Source organism: Protopterus annectens, chromosome 5.part0 (genome assembly GCF_019279795.1).
Source record: "Protopterus annectens isolate FY-2018-M chromosome 5.part0, PAN1.0, whole genome shotgun sequence".
NCBI classification, from domain to species: Eukaryota; Metazoa; Chordata; order Ceratodontiformes; family Protopteridae; genus Protopterus; species Protopterus annectens.
Window position 1 is genome coordinate 507202858 of NC_056735.1, and position 24392 is coordinate 507227249.

The following is a 24392-nucleotide window of genomic DNA, read 5'->3' on the forward strand; positions in this document are numbered from 1 at the left end:
CTGTTCTCAGGCACTTTGTACCTCCATATGGTCTCCCTTACTCTATTCTCTTGCAGATAGAACAAGTACATGTGAGCATTCCCTCGCACTTTCCAGTAACTGCTGTATTGTACCATCTGCTAACCCTGGAGCAACCTCTACCCTTTCCGGGTTTCTCCCTTATCCTTTTTCTGCCATGTGATATTCTCTTTTTTTAATGAGTGACCTATGAATTAGTTGCTCCCACTAACCCTTTGTCCTGTGTACCATATCATATCTTCCTTCTGTTCTGTCCTTGATATCATCCTCACTTATTCCTCGAACCACATCCTTACCTACATTGAGTGTCTCCCATTTCCTGTTTCTTCTGCCTCCTCTTACTTTCTGTACACGTCTTCTACCTCCTCCTACTTTCTGTACACATGCCTTCTCATTCCAGATCCTGTTTTTCTTCTCTCATATTTCCCTGAGCTGCTATCCTTTCCTGCTTGTCCTTTATGTTTCTCCCTTTCATTTCTCGTCTTCTTGTCATTTCTGTCAAGAAGCAGTATAAAAATGCAATGATCAAATTAATATAAATCCATTTTACAGGAACATTAATAATATTCCCAATTACTTTATTACACCAATAATAACTTGAATTATGTTTGAAATGGTCAAGCACTGCAGAGAGCTGTATTTCAGACAATAGAATTCCCTTTAGAATTTATAGGTGAAAAGAGTTGTAATCTGACGGAGCCCAATAAAGAACAAAATTAAATATTTCTTAAAAAAGTCACTTCACTAGAAGGTAAGCCATGATAAAATAAGATTAAAATAGAAAGCTGTGTTTGCAGTCTCTTGAGCTAAATACATTTTGCTATATTTCATTGCTTAGGATATTAAATGTTTTATTCAGTTTTTGAACATTTCTGTTCTATATTCATGATCTGTCACAAAACATAATACTGAGCTTAATGTAGCGGGCTATATTTCTATAAAAAGTGAGATATTGCAATACAAAGTAGTCCAGGGTTAAGTAAAATTTGGGTTCAGATTTAACTTTTTATAAATATTTGAAACATGGATGGTACTGATGTGGCCCACAAATAACTTTTCCCTGTATCAGAAGACATTGTTCTTGTATTATAAGATGCTGGAATACTTTCACAATAGAAAGTCAAGATAACTTCAGCAGTTTTATAGAGGCAAAGTATACCAGCAGCTCACATCATGTTAGTCAGTCTGGGTAGGCATTCCACAATGCGTGCAGAACAGAAACATAAACGTTAAGTTATGAATTATTGAACAAGACCTGACAGGCAATCATGAGTAATGATAAACCATTTCAGAAACTGATGATGATTTTATCTAGCAAAAGAGAATTCAGAAAATGATTGATACCTGAGTGTAAAACTACATTCCTTGCTTCCATCTTGCGTCCACCGGAACAGCCTTAAAAGATGATTGTTTAACCCTGAGCCTGCTGAGAAAGTCCAATGATATTTGATCTTTGGACAGGTCTATTTGTGGCAGTGTAAACATTAAAGTGTGAGTGTTACAGGGCAGTAAAAGCTGTTTTACAACCAGTTGCTTATATCATTGCAACAGATTTAGCCTTAACCAGATTTTAGAAATATTATTCAGAATCTTACTGAGATGTAGGCATACAGGCTGAAATAAACAGAACATGAATCACTGCTTATCTGCAAACTAATATTATCAGTATTTTCAATATGTGAAAAACAATGTGAGGTATTAACACATACCTTCCAGTTTTGGATTATGATGATAGTATGTCCTCAACATATGGTAGGAGCAGTCAAAATCCCTTTACCAGAAGACATGAAATGAGTAGTTAAGAAAAAAATCACTATACTGATGCCTTGTCAGAAAGTAGGTTTTCTTTCTCTCTCTCTCTCCATCTCTCTCTCTCTGTGTACATATATATATATATATATATATATATATATATATATATATATATATATGCATCTGGAGCGTTTCTCCCCGGGCCTCCCCTGAAAATTGGCTTCGTTTTAAGTCAGACTTTCCTGGTTAACAAATGTTAAATAAAATAAAATAAATACATTTTATATATATATATATATATATATATATATATATATATATATATATATATATATATATATATATATATATATATATATATATATATATATATATATATATATATATATATATATATATGTATAGATAGATAGATATAATTTGTAGGATCTCACAAAGAGCTATGTTTGTGTGGTGTCTACAGTATCTAGACAGGAATGAAAATGCATAAATATTGGTGAATGCCCTACAGTGATATGAATTTCTTATTCCTGCTGTTAAACTTCACTTGTTTTTCACATATCAAAAGTGCCGACACTATTAATCTGTAGATAATATAATGCTGACTTTTAACATATGTAATAATACTAGGCAAAACTATGACTTGCCATGCTGGCATAATGCTGCAATGAAATTTAAATCAGAAAACTATAGGAATTAAATCTCCTATTGTAATCCTTGCTTCCAGTATTTCTAGAAATCATATGAGTGCAGAATTAGGAGATATATATATTTTACTGATTCACTTACTGAACATGTATGCAAACCGTCATTAACATTTTATGTGCTTTTCACAGATTGTTTATACTTTCTCAAACTCTGACACCCCAGTTTTAAAATAAAACTCTGTGCCTTGTTTCTCATGTTTATTTATTTATTTGTTTCCCTATCACTTGTCATGACTGTCAAGCGCCTGCAACATTATGGTAATCTGACGTCCTCTTACCTTTTAGGTGTCCAGCCAGTATGGATTAAGAAACAAGCGCCAGTAGACCATCATCCAAAGTGGTTCAGATTTGTTTATTTATATGCATGTTACTCCCCCCTACCTTTCATGTTCATCAGTGTTACAGCTATGGCTACTGTCCCTGGTCTGTAATTTGGACACATGCTTCTATACAGCTGTACTCCACGTAGTGTACATTAGCTCTTCTTGATAATTGTGTTCTAACAAGTTATTCTGCACTGCAGAAATAATAGCCATTAGCCATACAATGTTCTATGTCATAGACTTCTAGCAATTTCTATGTCAAAGATGGAAGAGCAGACACTGGCCATCCAGTGCAATCATTCCCTCTCTTCTTCCCCAGTCAGTTCTTCCACCACATAGGCCACTTAGACAGACCTGGGTATGATGAAGTATAGTATGAATATTTCTGGTATTAATGTTTTATTACCTTATGCTTAGTATCAATGCAGGTTCCAAAATATGACCGATGATGTCGAGGTTATGGGACCATTGGCTATTCAGTGGCACACGACTGTATTATTTTTCTGGTAGAGGTAACTGATTCTAATGTGCTGGGTTTTTAAGCAAAGAGTCTTATACTGTGTAACAATACACTTAATACTCAGATTCTTATGTCTGTCCTGTCAGTATAACTTTCGATTAATTTTCTTCTACTGTCTGCTTTTTTTACCTCTGCTTCCATACCTTGAGCTCCTTCTGTAGCCTTTCTTAAAATAGCAGATTCTGCCCTTTTAAAGTAATTGGTGCTTCCCGATCCAGTCAGACTGCAGTTTATGTATTCATTAAAGGTCCTGCAAGGAAAGTAAAGCAAATTAGTAAGCAAATTCCTCAAGCTTCTCTTGTGTAACTGTTAGATCCAAAAACTTTTTTTTTTCGTTTGTATAAACAAATTAAAAATTTTTACCCATAGTGAACTTTTACTTCTGATTATATGGCATGCTTCTCTTTCAGATGTTCTATATGCAGTTTGATCAGAAGCATTGTGTTTTTCTTTATAGTGATGATAGGTTACATAAGCCAAACTTTTAACTATGTCTAACTCTGTTTTTTGAAAGAGTTCTACAAAAGCCTGGATTTATACATCTATTTTCACAGATTCAACCATTTATAAGTTATAAGGAATTAGCAAAAAAATGTTTTTCATCTGTCATCATGAACATTTACCTTCAAAGTTTTGACCTGTTGTGTAACGTGTAGTAGTTGGCATAGAGGTTTATAGTTTCTGTAGTACATGGTTTGAGTCCCTCAGTCATCATTTCCCTATTGCATGACCTTGAGCAAGTCAGTTAACCTGACAATGCTTGGAGTTAACTGGGAATTTGGGATTTGCAACTCAATAATCCCATGGATTGCAAGCCTAACCACTACCTATTATAAATACAGATTAAACAAAGTCATATTTGTTATTGAAGCATGTTGTTACATTCTTTCTGAAATACAGTAGTGTCCACTGCCCTGAAAAAAATATCTTACCTAGTCTGTTATCCTATTCCTGGAATGTATCTTTGTTGTCAGTCTTTTGTGAGGAAGAAACACTTTCCTGTGAAAATTGTAGATTAACTGTTTTAAACCGTTTTTCATCAATTTCCTTCTGTGGCACTAAGTATAACTTCATTAAGTATCTGGGAATTCTTAACTATAACAATGTGGCACAAAATAAACCTTGTAACTGTTCTAAATTATAGTATGCACCTTTGTCTTGCTTGAAAACAGGCATAAAAATATAATCGTATTAACTTATCTTTGCATGTCTGAGGAGCATTTATTCAGCACTTCTCAAAACATTATATGGTGACTGATTTTCTGAAGAAGTAAACAAAACACACTTTTCTGTTACTTGCAGTTCTGACAGACAGACCTCCACCAATCATTCGTCAAGGACCTAGCAATCAAACTGCAGCAGTAGATGGGATCGCTTTATTGAAATGTCAAGCCACAGGTGACCCTGTTCCAACTATCAGCTGGCTGAAGGATGGCTTGAGTCTTTCTTTGAAAGATACTCGTATATCACTGAAAGATCAAGGAAACCTGCAGATTAAAAACCTTCGAGTAAGTGATAATCTAATTCTGTTTTCACATGCACAATCATAATGGGAAATTAAATAATAACTAAATAACTGAATGAGCAGATTACACGTGTGTGTGTGTGTGTGTGTGTGTGTGTGTGTGTGTGTGTGTGTGTGTGTGTGTGTGTGTGTGTATATGTGTGTGTGTGTGTGTGTGTGTGTGTGTGTGTGTATGTGTGTGTGTCTGTGTGAGTTTATATGGGTCTGCAATGTGACCATTTTTTCAATATGATATTTTTCTCTGTTTTGCTTGGATTCTTAATAGCTTGATATAATGGCTGTGTTCCATTTCACTCCTCAAACAGCCCAATTACATGTGATATTTAATATAAAACTTAATGAAACTTTTTAGGGGCCTTTAAATGGAAAGAAAGTTAATCAGTCTGATGATAAAAATACTTAACATGGCTGTTAACATTTTTGTTACAATTACATCTGATGTAGGCATGCAGTTTATGAAGTAAATCAGAATTCACGACACATTTAATATTTTTATTATTTGAACTGCATATACACAACTACGCAATTACTTCTGCTTAAAAATTTACTAACATAACACTATCTGCAGGTTTGTGTTTTCCTTGGAAATACACTGTTTAGTTCTTTGAAAAACATAATTGGTTCTCAACTTTGGAAGCTCTAATGTGACTATAGATGGTTTGAATATCTTTGAAACCATGCATTGAAATAGTATGACCTGTTGTTTAAGTTACATATTAACATGTCTATGCTAAGTGGTTTATTTCTGTATCATCACGTTGTCAGTGCAAATGTACTTATTTCAAAGTAAATCAAGATTAAATTTCTCTTCTATCTCTCTGCAACATAAATAGAACATGTTGGACAGATAGATACGTATCACAGAGAATACCACTTATTTCGAATCATCTTCCTCTCCACAAAAAGCAAAGTACATCCCTTACTCTGTTCAAACATTATCTGGATGAATGGATGGAATATTGCAAATTTACCACTGGTATAGCACCCTTGACCCTTTTGGATAGGGGTAACATAACTGCTCTGCTGTCTGTGGGTTATTCGTGCTTAAATTACAGGGGATAAAAACTTAATGGGAATGCAAGCTAGGATTCCAAGAATCCTGACAAATGAATAGCATAGTAAGTACCTATGAACCACTAAATACGTTACATACTTCAGAGAAAATATAATGCAATGATTTTTTTCCACTTCCAGTGGTAACATTAGTTACGTACCTGTTCTTATTAAAAGATTCCATCATTTGTTATTCAACTCTATCTTACAATCTTTTCACCTTCATTTTGCGCCAGAAGATATCACCATTAGCTTTGATGTGATATATCCTGTCCTATCTTTGTTAGTATCCATCTCACGTTGTCAGTACATTCAATGTTTTTGTGACATTTTGTATGGCATGTTTTATTAACCATTAATGGGTGTTTTTGTTTATTTATTCTTGTATGCTTTATTTAGAAATACAGATCTGATTATTTTTTTATCAGCATTCCAGATTATGGGTGATTTATAAAAAATAACAAGAAAGTAGGAGCATATAATCCAAGAAACCATTAAATTCATTAATTTATGTTAATTTCTCATCTCATTATTTATTTCGAACGCTGCGGTGGTTGTGCTGCGGTAGCGTTGTCGCCTCACAGTAAGACATTGTCCTGTTCGATTCTTAGCTAAAGCGTCTTCTGTGTGGAGACATGCATGAATGGGCGTACCTTTGTACGTCAGGGCTGGCAACTCTGTACGTAAAAATCTACTGCCAATCATTAGCGGACCAGAGTTCCGCTGTGGTGACCCCTAACCGGGAAAAGTTGAAAGATACAACATTATTTATTTTGAACAGATCAGGATCCTAGGGTAGATAAGCCTTTCCCAGGACTCAGTAAAGTATAGGAGACAAAGTAATTCTGAATGGGGCACCATTGCATCACTGTAAATACATACACAATCACTCAGGCATAGCACGCATAACTACTGACCATCTGGAGGAATGTCACTTCAACTACAGCATGCTTTTGGGAAAAACAAGCCCTGGAGATGTGTGCTGTGTGGTGTACTGCTGTCAATTTTGGCATCTGAGTTCACTGTATGTGAGAGTTTTGCCTCCAGAGATATTATATATGTATATCTCTCACACACTGTGTTATGCTGAGTAATAGCTGATCATCAGGGAGATTGAGACAATTCTTGCAAGGTATCCATCTCAATCAGGCTTGTTAGAGAAGTTGCGGGGAAGTGCTGGCCTATGATACCAACAGGAATGACTCTGGGGATAGGGGTAGCTATAAGTGCTGCTCCATTTTAGAATAATGTTTTTGTGGACTTGCTACTGAGCATTTAAATTTCAATAAGAAACAATTACCCTAGAAACCTTCTTTTGCCACCAGCAAGAACCAGTAAACTAATTATAGTAAAAAACTCTCACTAATTTTATGCTAAAAGCAGTGCAAACAGTATCAGTGCACGCAATATTAAACAAGTTTATCAAAGGTCTTTTAGCCTAGGAATAGTTTAAGGGAATAGTCTTCGCAAAATGATACTCGTGTTTATTGTCAACAACCTATAAATGTATAAAAATATAAATAAATTTATATATAGCAAATAAACAACAACAATAATATCTATATCAGTAATCAAAGGTATGCTTGTTATTAGCCTGTATGCAGGCTAGCCATGGAAGCATGCTATCTGGCCAAGAGGCAGTCATAGTCTACAGGACATCCTACATCCCTTCTCACGACAACATGCTGGCAGACCACCTAAGCAGAACTGAAATAGACCCTTGCACCTGGATGCTAGACAGGATATTTTGCTGGATATAATCCCAGGTAGACCTTTTTTGCCTCTCCAGAAAACAGGCAACTGCATTTCCATAAAGACACATTCTCCTGGGTCCTGGGAAACAGATGCCTTCTCAACCAGCTGGGTAGGCATATTTCTGTACAACTTTTTTCCATTTCGTCTTTGCCTCAAAGTAATTGAAGTCACAATGGAGGACAAGCCAAAATGTTAATGGTAGGCAAACTAGGTCTCCTTCCTAATGGTAGTGGTAAGTGCAGAGCCTTTACGGCTGTCTGAGTGTATGAAACTCTAGGACCAAAACAAAGGTTTGTCATACACTCATCCTGAAGACCGTAAGGCTGACTGTGTGGACTATTTAGATCTCACTCCCCACAGGCACATGTTTTCCAAGGATATACATTTTCTATCTTATGGGAGACTATAAAACCTAATAAAAAGCAAATCATGCATAGCAAAATGAATAAGGCTCTTCCACTGGTAGGAAAGGAAGGTTTTTGACCTGCCCCAGTCTTTGATGTCTGTGGTCTTCAATTACCTTTCAGTCTGTTTCAAATCAGTCCTGGGACTTTTGCCATTGAAGTCCTGATGTCTAACCTGACTTCCAGATCTTTGTACCCTTCCCCCTCCTGTCCAGGAGGACGCCCTCCTACCTGGATGTCTACTTGTCAGTGGTATAATCTGACAGTACCATTTTAGGTTCTTTCTTGCACTGCCACCCCCCCCCCACCACACACACACACACACACACACACACACACACACACACACACACACACACACACACACACACACACACACACACTTACTGTAACGTTTGAGACCAGTGCATGAATTCAGTGAATCTTCTTTTCAAACTAACATGCGACAGCTGATGGTATGTTGACTGCAACCTGCTGAGACAGTCCCAGTTACGAGTTACATCCACTGGATCAGTTTTTCTTGTTTTGTTTGAAATTATGAGTAACTTTAAAATGTTTCATTCATATTTTGTACATACATTATGGAGTAAAAGGTGCTCCTTTTACACATTCCCCATTTATTTTATGAAAACAATTCTTTTCCCAGTGCCGATGTCACAGAAAGTTCATCTGAACTTTACTGTCTGTGACATCACCAGAGGGATATTGTGGGGTTTTATCCGTAGCATTTAATGGCTGCACTGCTGTGGGAAAATGTATATGTCAATATAACTCATTCATACATGCAAAAAGGAAGTTTGTGAAAGGCATCCTGCACCATAATCTACTTCCCAGAAGTGCCATTTTATATCCTGACTTGTTAGATATTGCTGCCCACAATCTAATGGTGGTATCCATTTCATTTGTGATTTTGCCTACCATGTTTTTGCAACTGTTTTCTGTATCCTACTTTTTCCTTAGTCAAGTGACTGTCTTCCTCTGGATGCACATGTCATAGGATCATAGGAGGTTACTAGGCTATTGGCCCTGAGGCCCTTATAAGCCTATCCAAGAGTTTAGCCAAATCAGCACCCAATGCCCCTGTCCAGCAGGGACATGGGTGGAATCCCAGGGATATATTTTCTGTTTCCCACTCAGTTATCTAGGTTGCGCTTAAAAAGGGGCAAAGAGGCATCCTGCTTGATGTGGAGAGGGAATCTATTCCATAGATGAGGGAGTCTCTGGGACACAAGTCTATCCCACCAACAAGTACTGTTGATGTCACAGAGGTTGAGGCCACGCATATGGGTTACTCGAGTGGAGCTTGACTTGCAGATATGCAGCAGTCCCATCAAGGTGGGGTCCATGATCACTTTATATGCCAGACAGAGGTCACCTCTGAGGAGTCTGTATGAAACTGAATAGAGGGTTAGGGCTTTTATCCTATCTGTGTATGGTAGATGTTTGAGGCCCTGGATTCTCCTGGTGAGGAACCTCTGTAAATCTCTGCAGCTGCTGAATGTGCTTTGCGAGGTACATGCTGAAAAGTGCATTGTACTCAATAATGGGCTTATAAGGGAAGAATACAGGGATGTTATGACCTCCTTGTCCCTGGATGAAATACTCTTACTTATGAGGTGGGCCATGTAGAAGGCTTTCCGTACCACAGAAGCAACATGGTGGTCAAAAGTCAGGTTGCTATCAACCTTGGTTCCCAAATCCCTCATGACTGATTACGTGCTTAGGACGTTGTTATTAATGTGATAATTTGTGGGGATGTCACTTTCCCCAAAGGGGACGATGATGCATTTTTTGGTATTCAGCTTGAGGCCATGTTTCTGGCACCAGTCATTTGTCAGATGAGACCCTCTTGGAGGATGTCCACATCACTAGGGGAATTGATGACAGCACCCAGCATGCAGTCATCTGCAAACTTGGTCAGCCACGTCCTCTTTCTTCATCTGTTTTTCTAATCATATTCAGCAAATGGGCATTATCCAAAATGTTCTCAACAGCACAATTACTCATAGATACTATTTTAAGATATTTAGTCTGTAGCTCATTTTATTCTCTCCATTACCTCTCTTTTAATATTCTCTTCATACTGTTCTTGACTGTAGCAGTTTAATCTGAATAATTCCACACCATTTCCACACATTGTCTGCTTAATCTCAAAAGTGCTACACCTTTTTGTAATTGCACAGTTTGTGTGCCTTCGCATGTTCTTTTTCAATTCATCCTGGAAACTGATTCTTGCATTGTTTTATTTGCAGCATAACTTTACATACCCATCTAATTTCACTAACAAAACATGACTTCATTTTGCATGCCTGTTTTGCCCTTCACTGCTTTTCCCGTGGTATCAGTGTGTTCACCACAGCTCTGTCCTTTCCTCTATTATAGTCTTGCTTCACCAATAAATCTATATTCCTTTATTTTTCTGGTTACTACAACTGCTCTGGCTCAAAGTGCTAGAAATCCACTGTTTTGAAATCACTCGAGTGTCTTATAGCTTGTTTAGGCTGTCATACGTTCATATGTTCATAGGAGGTTACTAGGCTAATGGCCCTAGAGCCTTTACAAGTCTAGCCATGTAAAAAACCTGTGTACCCTAATTGACAATAGCTAGATGGTTATTGTTAGCAGAGCAATTCTATTATCAGCACCGACTACCCCTATCCATGAGGGATATAGCTGCCACCATCGGGGTTAATTTACGGTCACCTATCCAATTGTCAAGCTTGTGCTTAAAAAGGGTCATTGAGGAGTTCTGCTTCACATGAAGTAGGAGCTTATTCTAGAGGAGTGGCAATCTCTGGGAGATATATCTGCTCTCCAATTTGTTTTGTTAATGTCACAGGGTAGGTTCAGATCCCTGGAGTGAGTGACACTTGTCGCGAGCATTCAAACTGAAGCATGAGTTCAGGTAAGCAGCTGGCACACCTTATCCGAATATACTACAAAACAGATTGAAGTTAGTGCAGCAGCTGTGGGGAGGGAGGGATATTGTTCTTATGGTTAGAGAGGTGGAAGAGAGTTTTAGGTTTATGGAGCTGGAGAGGAGTTTTAGGGTGGAGTGATGGGGAATTTAGGTTTAGGGAGGGGGTTGGAGCTTTCGGTTCATGGAGTCATCTGGGATGTTAGTGTTATGAATGGGATGTAGAGTTTTAAGATAAGGCAGTGAAGACTTGGGTTGAAAACTGGTGGGAGTTTTAGGGTTAGAGTCAAGGTTCTGGTAGGACTATGCAGTTTTATAGTATTAAATGCTAGGAGGGATGCATAGGAATGGGAGATCAGGCTAATTGGAGTTTGAGCAAGTGGCAATGAGCATGTGTATCATGAGCTATGGCAATGTAAGCCATTGTAGCAGACCACATTTTTTATTTTGCTTTATTCTATCCCCTGATCATTTTAGGACACCAATCTCCTATAAGTGCAGTAGGTCAGTAAACATGTCTCCAGCAGCAAGATTCTTGTTTTCTGTCCAGGTTGCATTTTCCAGTATCCCAGCTGCAGAAAATTCTGCCTTCCACTCTCTAATATGAATCATGATCTGACCACTTTCTTTTCTTTGGGGGCTTTATTTTGTGCCTAAAGCCTTATACACAATACTCTATGCCCTTATGTGAGCCTAATTTCTCTTACAACTGTGTGTAAGCTAGAATACTGCTTACAGTGTTTTTTTTATCTTCTTAAATATATTAAGTCTGATAACTTCACCTGGTTCTGTTTGAAAATGGTCAGTTGTTTTCAGTACTCTATGTAAGTAAACAAACAAAATAAAATAAAATATTTTCCTTTCTAATATTTTGCATATATTAAACGACTTGCAGCTTCTAGTTACAGAGAGATGGAGACCAGTGTGTTACAAGGAGATCTGAGTTTGAGTAGCTGTCCTAGACATTGGTCAAGCCAGGTCAGGGTGGGAATGAAAATGAGTGCCCCCGGGCCCCCCACCCTGATGCAGAATGGTTTCCTGCCTTTTTGTGAATTAGAATAGAGGATTCAGACTAGCTCAGTCCCAGATGAAATGTGAAACATAGAGCAGGCATATTGTCTGTAGAAGAGGGAATCTTTATGGTAGCAAATGCACACAGATTGACTTGATATCACTGTGCACAGTACAAAGAGGGGGAAATTAAGAATAAACCAAAGAGGAGAAGCTTTCCTACTGTCAGAATTGAATAATGCAGAAGTGCTCCCATCTCATGTCTATTTTATTGTGGATACTATGTTAAAGGACTGTGAACCAGATCATGTGATGGGAGGAGGAAGTACCAGAATGCAAATGAAAACAGCAAATTGCTATCTCTTTATTAACATGTTATTGCTTCACTCAACATTTATACATTTTAACTGTTCATGGCATTCATCCAAATGTCATCTTCACCTTGGCAGTGACTCTTCATGGGAATCTTAATCTTGTCTCTTTTTCCTATGTGATTTTTTTTCAAGTTCTTCCTGTTTAAGAATTTTTTCCTTTGTATTACCACAGTACCAACTGGTTGTTTTGACTATCTCTACGTTATTGTTGCCTTTTCTTCTCCCCACCCTTTTGGTCCAGTCATGCTAACATCAGAGTGCTTCTTTGTGTGCATGTCTTTAAGTATTCGGTTTGTTACCTGACTTTTTAAAGAACACTTTCTGAGATAAAATTTACTTCGATAAACATTATTTCTTTCAGCAAACTTTTATAATTGGTCTTTCATCTGATATCCTGCGTTAGTATAATTGTAATTAAATGCTGAATTAGAGTTATACTCACAAGAAGCTGTGCAAAGTTGTACTTCAGTTTCTAAAGGTATGAAGGCACGCTTACTTCCATGTCTCACCACCTTCAAGGAGAGGACTACATTCATACAGATTAGTGTTCAAATTCAGACATTGTTAAAACTCTATTTTAAAGAGACGATAGCAGTACCTTGTTATAACTGCATATGGACAACAAACTTGGTCTACTAGCAAGGATAATTCACTTTAAAGATTGATTGTCTTTTTGCAAAAATATAGTTTGATGTTTTTATTGTTAAAATTCTAAAGCATTACAATAAATCACTGTGAAGATGCAGCAGGGAAATGGATGCTGTGAATGGCATACAGGCATCAATCAATGGATTCTGAGAAACCATAAATTAATTATAAAGTGCCTTTGAACAAAATCGAGTTTATTAAAAAAATTATGTCAGCACTCTTTGGTAAACAGCTCAGTCTTTCTACCTTCACTGAAGGTGGAGTCAGGCCACAGAGGTTAATGCATTTTTACTGTACTGTTGGATTAAACTCTGCGCTTGAATAGTCAGGCTCCAAGTTTGTCATGAGAATGGCAATTAAAGGTGGCAGTCTGAAAATCCTGACAAACATTTAGGGAACTGATGGCTTTGTGCAACTCCTCTGAGGAAGAGACACATAGGCTTGCAATGCTCAGCCTGAGTAGCATAAAGGATACAAGTCAGATGGCAGCTAGTGACTTACCATCTGTACTGTCAATTATGTGCTGAAAATAACTTAAAATAAGGTGATGTCAGACAGCACAACAAAAATTAGCAATCAGCATCCAAAATCTGAAAGGGCTGTCTGGAGTTTTTATTTTAGATAAAAACTTATTGATTTTCTTTCCAGGTCTGTCTCGCTGCACAATAAAAGTGTAGGTTTTCCCCATGACAAAGCACCTAGTATGTTTGTGTGACTCATACATGAAGCAGATAAAAAAAACAGTAATTTCGTAAAATATGTTTAAGTAGCAGACTAAGTATTTTCTTTGAAATAACTGCAGAAGGTAACATACGGTAAAATTCAGTAATATTTTAAAAAGAAATCTTCCTTATGTCTCTCTGTAGACATACCAGGGTATGTAATTACTGTTTTATAAGCATGTCCACTTTTCAGATGTCTTTTTTATGTCTTCATTTGTTTGAAAGGATAGAGGTAATTGGTATATTAATGGTAACAACACTGAACATTTTGTTTTTTCTTGAAAGAATGTGTAATGCATACAGCCATCTCTGTCTGTAATATTTATGTAAATTCACTTGTTTGCTAATTTTAATTATCTAGAAATTACCATAATCAGGTAGTCTTTACCTCAGTTCATTGTCTTTATTTTAGCTGTCTTATCAAGTATGTTTAAGAAAACATATTCTTTCCTATTTCACCATTTCTGTGTAAATAAACTTTGTATGCATTCAGTGCATGTTAACTATTTCGTGCTGTATTTTATATTTCCTCTGTGAGATCTGCTGTGCCACTTTAACTGCTTTCAGTTTATACTGGCCGAAGTGGTTTAAAGCACTTGTTTAAAAAAGTAGCAGCTTAGCTTGATAGCAGCAGATACCATTTTGTTTTCCTCCAGTAAAGACAAATATGATAACTTATTAAAATAACTATTATTAATATAACTGACAAAAGTTCTGTAAATATCACATTGGCAACAATCTTTTACATAGTTTGTGATTAACAGAGTCACAATCTGAAAAGTAATCTTTCACAATGTTTGAACAAAACTGTATTTATTGCCTATATAATCAATTGTTTGAAATAGATCTTCCATTGGTTTTCAGGCATCTGATTCTGGAATTTATACATGTGTAGCAACTAGTTCAAGTGGGGAAACATCATGGAGTGCATTTCTGGAAGTTCAAGGTATATTTATTTCTGCATTTTGAGTGATGACTGACCGTACCTTGTCCTATTTTTATCACTTTTTTTTCTTTAAATGCAGCTGTCATTAACAGTATACTATTAACTGTTCTGAATATTTGTAAACAGAATCACCTGGAGTGACTGTCAGTAAAATATATGATTCATGTGATCTTCCTGGACCACCATCCAAACCTCAAGTCGCTGATGTCACTAAGAACAGTGTCACGTTGTCATGGCAGTTAGGGACCCCAGGAGCATTACCTATCACATCTTACATCATTGAAGCCTTCAGGTATGCTAGCCAGACTTTCTGATTTCATTGCTATTACATGCATTTTATCCCGTGTGTGTGTGTGTGTGTGTGTGTGTGTGTGTGTGTGTGTGTGTGTGTGTGTGTGTGTGTGTGTGTGTGTGTGTGTTCATCCAGATGTACTGTATCAATTTAAGAACCTCTGCAGATATGAAACATACTGCTTCATGATTGCTGTCTAAATGGGTAAAAAATGTTACTTGGAAAAAAGTATAAATGTATGTGAGTAGATGCTTCACAGTTATAGTGTAGTTACAGGCTGTGAAAAACAACTTACTTAGAAATATTTGATTCATCTTGGTTACCACTCTAGATTTCAATAGTGTTGAGCACTTATTTTGCTCTGTCCAAAGGAAACACTTTTTTAGAATCTCTGTGGTGGGTCTATATCATATGAGTGACTTGCACAAATTGAGAACGCTCATAATATCGAACATACCGGACCTCAAACTTCCTATTGTGTGGGGCTGCACCCCCCCCACACACTCCACTAAATATATATTCCAACTCCAAGATTGCACTTCAGTAAGGAAAGGGCAAATATCCAATTCATCACTGTACAGCGATCTCAGAAAAAGCACTTTGAGGTCCGGTACATTCGATATTATGAGCGTTCGCAATTTGTGCGATTCGCTCATATGATATAGACCATCTGTGGCTACATAAAACTTCTTCTTTTAATCCATCTAATAATTTTGTCCTATCACTTAGCTTCCTGATCCAGGCACAGAATACACACAGTTTGTTTGTTTATTTATTTTGGGGAGGAAGGAGTGTAGTGCATAGGGTATGGGAGATTGGCATAATGGATAAGATGTTTACCTTACAGACACAAGGTACATGGTTTGATTCTCACATAAGATAATTGTTTAGGCTTTAAAGTCTTGCTGTGGCTCAACAGGGTAGTACACTTGCCTTTGGGACTAAAGGATTACAATGCTGTGGGTTCTCTTCCTACTCAAGGTCTTTAATACAAACTATTAAACACATCATCACCTGGTACTTCTCACTTTTGTCTTACAAAACCCTGCTTAGCAGGTCTTTCAGTTAAGTTGTCCTAGCCCCTCCAAAGTCATATGCTAGGCTGATTCCAACTATACATTATAACTGCACTACCTTATTGATTTCAGTCTTCCATTTTTTGTTGAGTTTCACTAGCTGTCCCATTTAAAATTATTTTCTAAATAGCTGTACTTCCATAGCAATACCCACATCAAGTTATACTGATAACACAAAATTATTGTGCTTCCTAAATAACCAGTTTGGAATCTCTTATAGAAACAAGTTTTCATTCTGGACAAAGTTACTTCAGTCATTAACTTATTTTTGTCATATTTTATTATATACAGACATATCAGACATCAGCACCACTGTTGATATCTAATTGGGAGGGTGGCTTAATGGCTAAGGTATTTGCCTTACAAACACAAGGTGCAGGGTTTGAGTCTCAGAAGGGATAATTGGCTAAGCTTAATGGCTCGCAAGGGCAGTTAGCTTAGTACTGAACTATGAACTATGATCAGCCTTGCTGAAAGTCCACATTCCTTCAGTGCTGAAACACCAAATGGCTATATTAATTTAGCCTAAATACTGCCACAGCCTTGGTATTTACACCATGCAACCTTTCAATAAACTGTAGACTTACAGGCCTGGCCTACTTTCTGGCATTTTTTTCTTATAATTAAAATTCAGGACTTGGCCCAGGAGCCATCTGGAAAGAATAACGCACACTAGTTGTGGCCAACCCATTTTGTACCTTTGATAATATGCACATCATTTCCCTTTTATATCCAGTAGGTCATGCCTAGTAATTCCCCCTTTTCACTCATTTCCTTTGCTTTTGGAGGGGTGACAACCAGGCATTCTTCAGTATGGGTGAGACTCCTTTGGCCCATTTATTCATTCCCTGGCTGGGGAGTCTAATCAGTGGATTCATTCCCCAGATTGGTGAGGGAAGAGTAGCAGGGAATGGCCCAGATTGCTGGATCCTGTGGATATCCTTTCCTTCTCCTCAGAGATTCTACTCATTTCACAGGCCTAATAGATATCTGCTAGTGCTGCCATCTGTGAGACACATGCATGCCTCCACCCTCATGTTCAGCATGGCTGTTGGGAAGTGAAAGGTCTGCAGGTTCAAACTTCATATATACTACAATTTGTGCTTCCTTAAGTATCACCCAAGCAGCAAGCCCTGGGATGGCCAAAAATTCCCCACAGGAGTGGAGGCACATCAGCTTCATATAACCCCCCCCTCCATATCCATTTACCATTACTAGCCAAGTCGAACCATAACTAAGGTGGGTGGGTGGGATGTCTGCCCCATGTGCAAATTGGTAGATGTTCATCGTGCTATACTGCTGCAGTCATCACACTTGGGTTATCCTGTCGTCAGGTGGTCCCACAGTCGACCGAATCCCAAAGTCTTGGTCCGGCGTCGGTTGTCGTCACCTCTTCCCTGACGTTAGTGCGACAGGGGTATAAAAGAGACATCTGACGCCATTTTCTTCAGTCTTTCTTGCCGTGCGGTGCCCTAAGTAGAAGCAGTTCGCAAGTGCCGGTCGGCCAGCTCCTGAAATTTTCGAATCGAGTTTCAGCCTGAAGTCTTCTTTAAAGCTAAGTACCCCGTTGGGGAAACTTTTCTTGCCTCAGACTGATGTCAGACAAAGTTAATAATTGTATTTCTTGTGGGAAGCAAATACCTCATAAGGATTTTCATTCTTATTGTATTCCTTGCCTAGGCCCAGACCACAACGTCTCTGGTTGTCGGTTCTGTGCTAGGTTCAACAAACGTACAATAAAGCGTCGGGCAGAATTTGCCCAGCATTATTTTGGCAGAAAATTTAACTATAGCATGCCGTCGGAGCAACCATCAGCAATGATTAAAAAATGCAAAGATAAGGACCGGCAGCCAAGGCCAAGACCAGATACAGAGGCCTCAGCAAGGCCTGACGCCGGTTCTCTTGTTTTCAGCGAGGTGCCTTCGCAGCCCCTGACTACCGCTGATTCAGAATTTCTGACAGCATCCCAAACTGAAACCGTTGGGCCTCAGGATCCAGTTCCACCTCACTCCTCGGACGCCAGCCCCGACGGGGATCCGGAAACTTTGAATAGACCTTCGGTCTCAGAGAGTGTTTTCAAACCGACAACTGCCCCTGCCAAGCCTTATGCTAAGCTCAAAGTCCCCTTGAAAGTTAGAAAACCGGGGCCACACACCCCCCCACAGGCCCCTATGCCTAAAAAACAGATGCTTAAGATGGTCGAGGATTTAATTACCCTTATCAGGGGATCCCAACCCCCTCCTGATAAAAGGCCTAGACTGGAGGAAGATTATCCTTCCTCTGAACAAGCATCCATTTCCTCAGGCAACTCTGACGACCAGGATTATTCCTTCCCTCCTTATGAAGACTCAAATGCTGAAGAGTCCATTCCCTCTGTCTCCCCCCCTGAAGACTACTCTTTTGGGGAAACTTTACACACCATGAGGGAACACTTCCACTGGGAAGGCCAAGATTACTCTGACTCCAAGAAAAGACTCCGTGAGTTTCTTCTTCTTCCGCAGCATAGACCCCTGGCAATTCCTCCAGTTTTAGACATTTTGGATGATGTTTTTTCTGAATCTAGTTTAAACCCGGATTCCTTACCTCCAGCTCCAGCTAAGCCAGACAGATACTACCGAGTTCCTGATACTCATAAGTTTCTATACAAAAGCCCTAATGCAGACCCCGAGACCATTTCCCAGGGTCCCAAAGGGGTTAAGGCCTCTACTGCTAAGAATCCACTCCCTTCTGAAAGAGATTCCAGAGCATTAGAAAGATGGGGAAAGAAAGTGTATACTTCTGCCACTTTGGCCATGAGGGCATTAAACTGCCAATTCCACATGCTAAAATACCAACAGTATTTGATTACACAGTTAAAGCAGAAGCTGATCCCTCAGACAGATCAACTAGATTTGAAAGAGATACAGGATTTGCTGCATGCAGCAGAACAAGTGGGAAAACATACCTTACAGTGTGGTTTTGATTCATTGGAAGCCTCATGTAGAGCAGCTGTCAGAGGGTCTGTCATATGTAGGCATGCTTGGCTTAAAGAACAAGCCTTACCAGAACATGTCAAAGCAAAGTTATTGGATGCCCCCTTGCAGAAAGATGTGTTATTTGGTGTCAAAGCAGAGGAAGTTTTGAAGAAAATGGAAGAAAAGGCAAAATCCAAGTTAAAGATTTTTTACAGGTACAACCTCCTCGTTTCAGCAGAAACTGGCCATCAAAAAACTGGTCATTTCCTGCATCAGACAGACCCCAAAGAGGTAGGTACAGGCGCCCAAGGGGCAGAGGCCAGCCACAAGGTTCCTTCAGGCCTAGACAATGGCATACAGCAACTCAAAGAGGTGGAGACGAAAGATCTCAACCATTCAGGAAACAAACACAATGACTTCCCTCTTCGCCTGCCAAACAAAATTGCCCTGGCAGCACCTTTGGGAAGAAAACTGGCTCTATTTCCACAAAATTGGCGCATCATAACAAAGGACAAATGGATTCTGGACATTATTACCCGAGGCTACAGATTTCATTTCCACACTTTACCTCGGATGAGAGGCATGCCAAATCTGCCTCCAAACCAATGGGCAGAGGCTCAAATGCAAATTTCAGCTCTCATGGATATGAAAGCAATTCAAAAGGTACCTACAAAAGAGCAAGGTCAAGGTTTTTGCTCAAGACTGTTTCTAGTCCCAAGAAAGGACAAAGCCTGGAGGCCCATCTTAGACCTCTCAATTCTGAACACATACCTGGAGGTACCCAAATTCAAAATGCTCGCTCTACAGCAGCTCCTTCCCATGCTGGGCAAGGAGTCTTGGCTGGTAACGTTGGACCTCAAAGAGGCATACCTGCATGTCCCTATCAGACAAGATTGCAGAAGATACCTCAGATTTTTGGCAGGTACAATGCATTATCAATTCTCTGCACGGCCCTTTGGCTTATCTACTGCACCCAGAGTATTTACGAAATGCCTGGCATCAGTAATTGCATATTGCAGACAACGAGGAATACAAATTTACCCATATCTGGATGACTGCCTGATCCAAGCGGACAGCAAGGACATTCTATTACAGCATCTGGCTTTTGTAACACAGCTGCTCAGTTGCCTAGGGTACACAGTAAACAAAAAGAAGTCAAAACTAATACCCTCACAACAAATAATATTCCTGGGTGCCAGCTTAAATACAACGGCCCAGATGGCTTACCTCATGCCAGACAAGCAAAAGCAATTGACTCAATACTTCAAAAAGATAGCAACTTTTACCCAGCTCACTGCAAGGAAAATCCTGCAGGCATTGGGGTTCATGGCATCATGCATTCAACTAATCCCATATGCAAAGCTGCATATGAGAAAATTACAATGGTACCTGAAAAGTGTATGGCACAGCCTCGAAACAAGTATACCTATCATTCTCTGCCTTCAAAAAGAGTTCCTATGGTGGGCTCAAGCATGTCAAACAAACAAGGGTCTTCCTTTCGTCTTACCTCCAGCAATCCAAACCATGACAACAGATTCTTCAGACTACGCCTGGGGAGCACACATGGCAGGACAGTGCATACAGGGCAAATGGTCTGCAAAACAAATGCACCTTCACATCAACCAAAAGGAGATGCTAGCTGTGCAAAATGCCCTGACAGCCTTCAAGGACCTCTTGCATCCAGGACAACTTCTAATAAGGACAGACAACACCACAGTTATGTGGTACATAAACAAACAGGAAGGAACACACTCCTACCCTTTATGCAGACAGGCTATGACCTGATGGAACACAGCTTTGACCTACCAAGTACAACTACAAGCAGAATTCCTGCCGGGAAAGGAAAAGATATTGGCAGACGAATTAAGCAGAAACATGACAGACCCCCATGAGTGAAGACTACACCCACAAGTATTTTCAATGATAACCCAAAGATGGGGATGTCCAGACATAGATCTATTTGCATCCCCCAACAATTGCCAATTACAAAAATTCTGCACAAGGACTTATCACTCCCTAGCCTGGAAAGTGGACGCTCTATCATTCAGTTGGACAACACTAACAGTCTATGCCTTCCCTCCACTACCTCTATTGACCAAGTTATTACTGAAGGTCAGATCAGAGAGACCACAAATGATCCTCATTGCTCCGGACTGGCCACGCCAGCACTGGTACCCATTACTAAGGAACTTGACTCACAGTCCTCCATGGATCTTGCCTCAATTCTCTCTACTGTTGACTCAGAAAAACTATCAAACCCATCACAGCCAGCTCAGAACTTTAAATTTAGCTGCATGGAGAATTCCTTAAATTATCAATCAACACTTCTCTCAAAGGACGTCCTGAATGTAATTATGGAGGCCAGGAGGCCCAGCACCAGGAAGACTTACTCAGACAAATGGAAAAGATTTTGTGCATGGCACCAGGCTAAAGGTCAAAATCCTTGGATTCCAAATATTCTTCACATACTGCAACACTTAACTGAGATGCTACACAAAGGCCTTTCCTTCTCCTCCATTAAGATCCATGCTTCAGCCATTTCAGCTCAATATAATACGGATCCCCCAATTTTCTCACACCCTTTACTTAGACAGTTTCTCAGAGGGGCTAAGAATATAAGACCCCCGAGAAAACCAACACCAACTTGGGACCTAAACTTCGTTTTAGAAAAGTTAACACTACCTCCTTTCAAACCAGCATTCTCAGCAGAACTACAATACTTGTCTTGGAAAACAGCCTTGTTACTGGCTATTACCTCAGCACGCAGGGTCTCAGAACTACAAGCACTTATGGCAGTGGAACCTTTCATCATTTTCCATTAGGACAGAATCTCTTTATGAACTAACTTTACCTTCATGCCCAAGGTAGTATCCAGTGTGGCTTTGAATCAGACCATTCATTTACCCACCTTTATCCTAACCCACAGAATAAAGGAGAAAGGCTCCTTCACTCTTTGGACATTCACAGACAGCTACATTACTATTTAGATAAGACAAAGATCTTCAGAAAAACTGACCAACTCTTTGTATCATATGCTGCAGGTTCACAAGGAAAGGCTATTTCAAAACAGACCATCTCCAAAAGGATAGCACATTGTATCCGCTTTTGCTACTCGCACCATGGGAAGGCAGTGCCTGTCAATATTAGATCCCATTCTACCAGGGCTACTGCAACCTCAGCAGCCTTTCTCAGAGGGGTTCCAACCAAAGACATTCTGGAGGCAGCTACTTGGAGTTCAGTGCACACCTTTACCAAGCACTACAACCTTCCATTATACTCAAAAACCAGGGCTGGTTTTGCCACTGCAGTTCTGCAGGGCATCCTAGCATCACCTAACCCAGTTTAGTACCAGCCACCCTTCCATAGCTTTGGGATTCTACCAAAGTGTGATGACTGCAGCAGTATAGCACGATGAACATAGTACAGTTTTGTACCTACCATAAATGTAGATGTTCGAGTGGTTATACTGCTGCAGTCCAGGTTACCTTCCCTCCATCCCCTCTACATGCCAGGGTGTTAGTTACAACTCCAGGTACCTCAATCTATTGGATGCAGGTCTATATGGTGTATTTGCTAACAGCTAGTACTATTGCTTATCTACTAATGTATTGTTGCATAGCTATTGTATTGCCTTCCTACTTAGGGGCACCTGACATCTGGGGCAAGAAAAACTGAAGAAAATGGCGTCGGCTGTCTCTTTTATACCTCTGTCACACTGATGTCAGGGAAGAGGCGATGACAACTGATGCCGGACCAAGACTTTGGGATTCGGCCGACTGCGGGACTGCCTGACGACAGGATAACCCAAGTGTGATGACTGCAGCAGTATAACCACTCGAACATCTACATTTATGGTAGGTACAAAACTGTACTTTATGTGACATGGGACATGAATGGAGTACTGACATTCATTTACAAAACAGGCGATATCATGGCTTCTAAAATGAATGCATTAAATCATTGTATAAAACCGAAACAGGCTCCTTGCTAGAGTTACTAACAGGGTAAACACACTTCTACAGTAGATTAATATGTTAGTAACTACATCTTGCATGAGCTCTTTGCTTTGGTTTAGAGTTCCATGTGTTCATTTCTTATTTGGTCCTCAGTACTTAGGCTGATAGGTAAATACAAGGCTAGCTGTCCTTGTCAGACATTTTAAGCTTTGACAATTTCCCTTCTAAAGGTGAGAATCAAACTCTGTACTCTTTGCCTGTGAGGTTAACACCTTAGTCATTACACTAATGCCCAAGCTGGAAAATCATTTTTTTATAAAATTACTTAAGTGATTGCTTTTTGCTCCATCCTTTAATTCAACACTAATCATTGAGCCCCCCCCCCCCCCCATTACTCAAACTTTACTCATTAAAAGTACTATTCATTCCGCATGACATGTCAGCATTTTATATATAGTTTTCTTGGACAAATGCCATCCAACCAAAGTACATTTTATTCAAATAATAACCACGCAATTGCTAATTAATTATACCATCCTTCTCTTGGTAAATATTCAAAACTCTTTTCCAGGCTACCTTCCTACTTATCTCTGTTTTGGCTCTTGTCCACTAATTGCTTGAGAAGGCAAAATTTAATCCAACTTCTCTTCCTTTCATTCACAGATTCACAGGCTTAATTGACCTTTTGTCAATTTTCCTTCATCGTTGAACTTTAATGACCATATAGGAAAGAAAAATTAAACAGAATATCTAAATTAATCAGAAAATAATCTTCTATAACCTACAAATAATGGCAAAATCTTATTTCTGCTATAGTTTCTAAAACATTTGAAAAGGAGATGCTAAATCCAGTCCATGCAAATGCTCGTATCTATGTATTGCTTTTTTCTAAATAGTCTGAGTCTGTATTTTCAACATAAATGACCTTATCTGAAGACTTCAAATGTACCCTCAGGTACTGTGAGTAGATGTTTCTTTTTCATCCTTCTTTCACTGTGCATTTGGTAGAACTGTCTTCTTTAGATGTGTCCTAGTCATAGCCAGCCTTAGGCATAGGCCTACTAGACAGCCGCCTAGGGCGCCGCTGTAGCAGGGGTGCTTTTCCAGTATTTATTTGGTGTAGGTAGACAAGAATGGGGGCACCAGATAGTATGGTAGGGGGCACCATGGATCCCTTTTGCCTAGGGCACCAGTTGACCTAAGGCCACTCCTGGTCCTACTTTCAGGTATTCTTCCTTTATAGAACTTTCTTTAAATTCTAGTGAACTGGAACAGCTGATGTGCATGTGATTAGAGTACACAGAGGACCAAATGTCTGAAATGCATGCTTATGTAAAACACAAAACTGATCTGCATTGGATTTGAATCAGCTTTACCTCATGGTATACTGATCTTTTTAAGTAAAGGATTTCAAAAGGCTTTTTCCCACTTTGGCATGT

At 39.2% G+C, this 24392-nt stretch overlaps 1 protein-coding gene across 18 annotated transcripts in view; it reads left to right on the top strand.

The window, feature by feature from the left end:
• Positions 1–24392, top strand: part of ROBO2 (roundabout guidance receptor 2) — a 1870921-nt gene that overhangs the window by 1415765 nt on the left and 430764 nt on the right. For all 18 annotated transcript variants that reach the window (XM_044072440.1, XM_044072432.1, XM_044072427.1 and 15 more), the window contains 3 exons: positions 4623–4828; positions 14594–14675; positions 14802–14967. In XM_044072440.1, coding sequence (XP_043928375.1) covers positions 4623–4828; positions 14594–14675; positions 14802–14967 — 454 coding nt within the window. The remainder of the gene's footprint in view (positions 1–4622; positions 4829–14593; positions 14676–14801; positions 14968–24392) is intronic.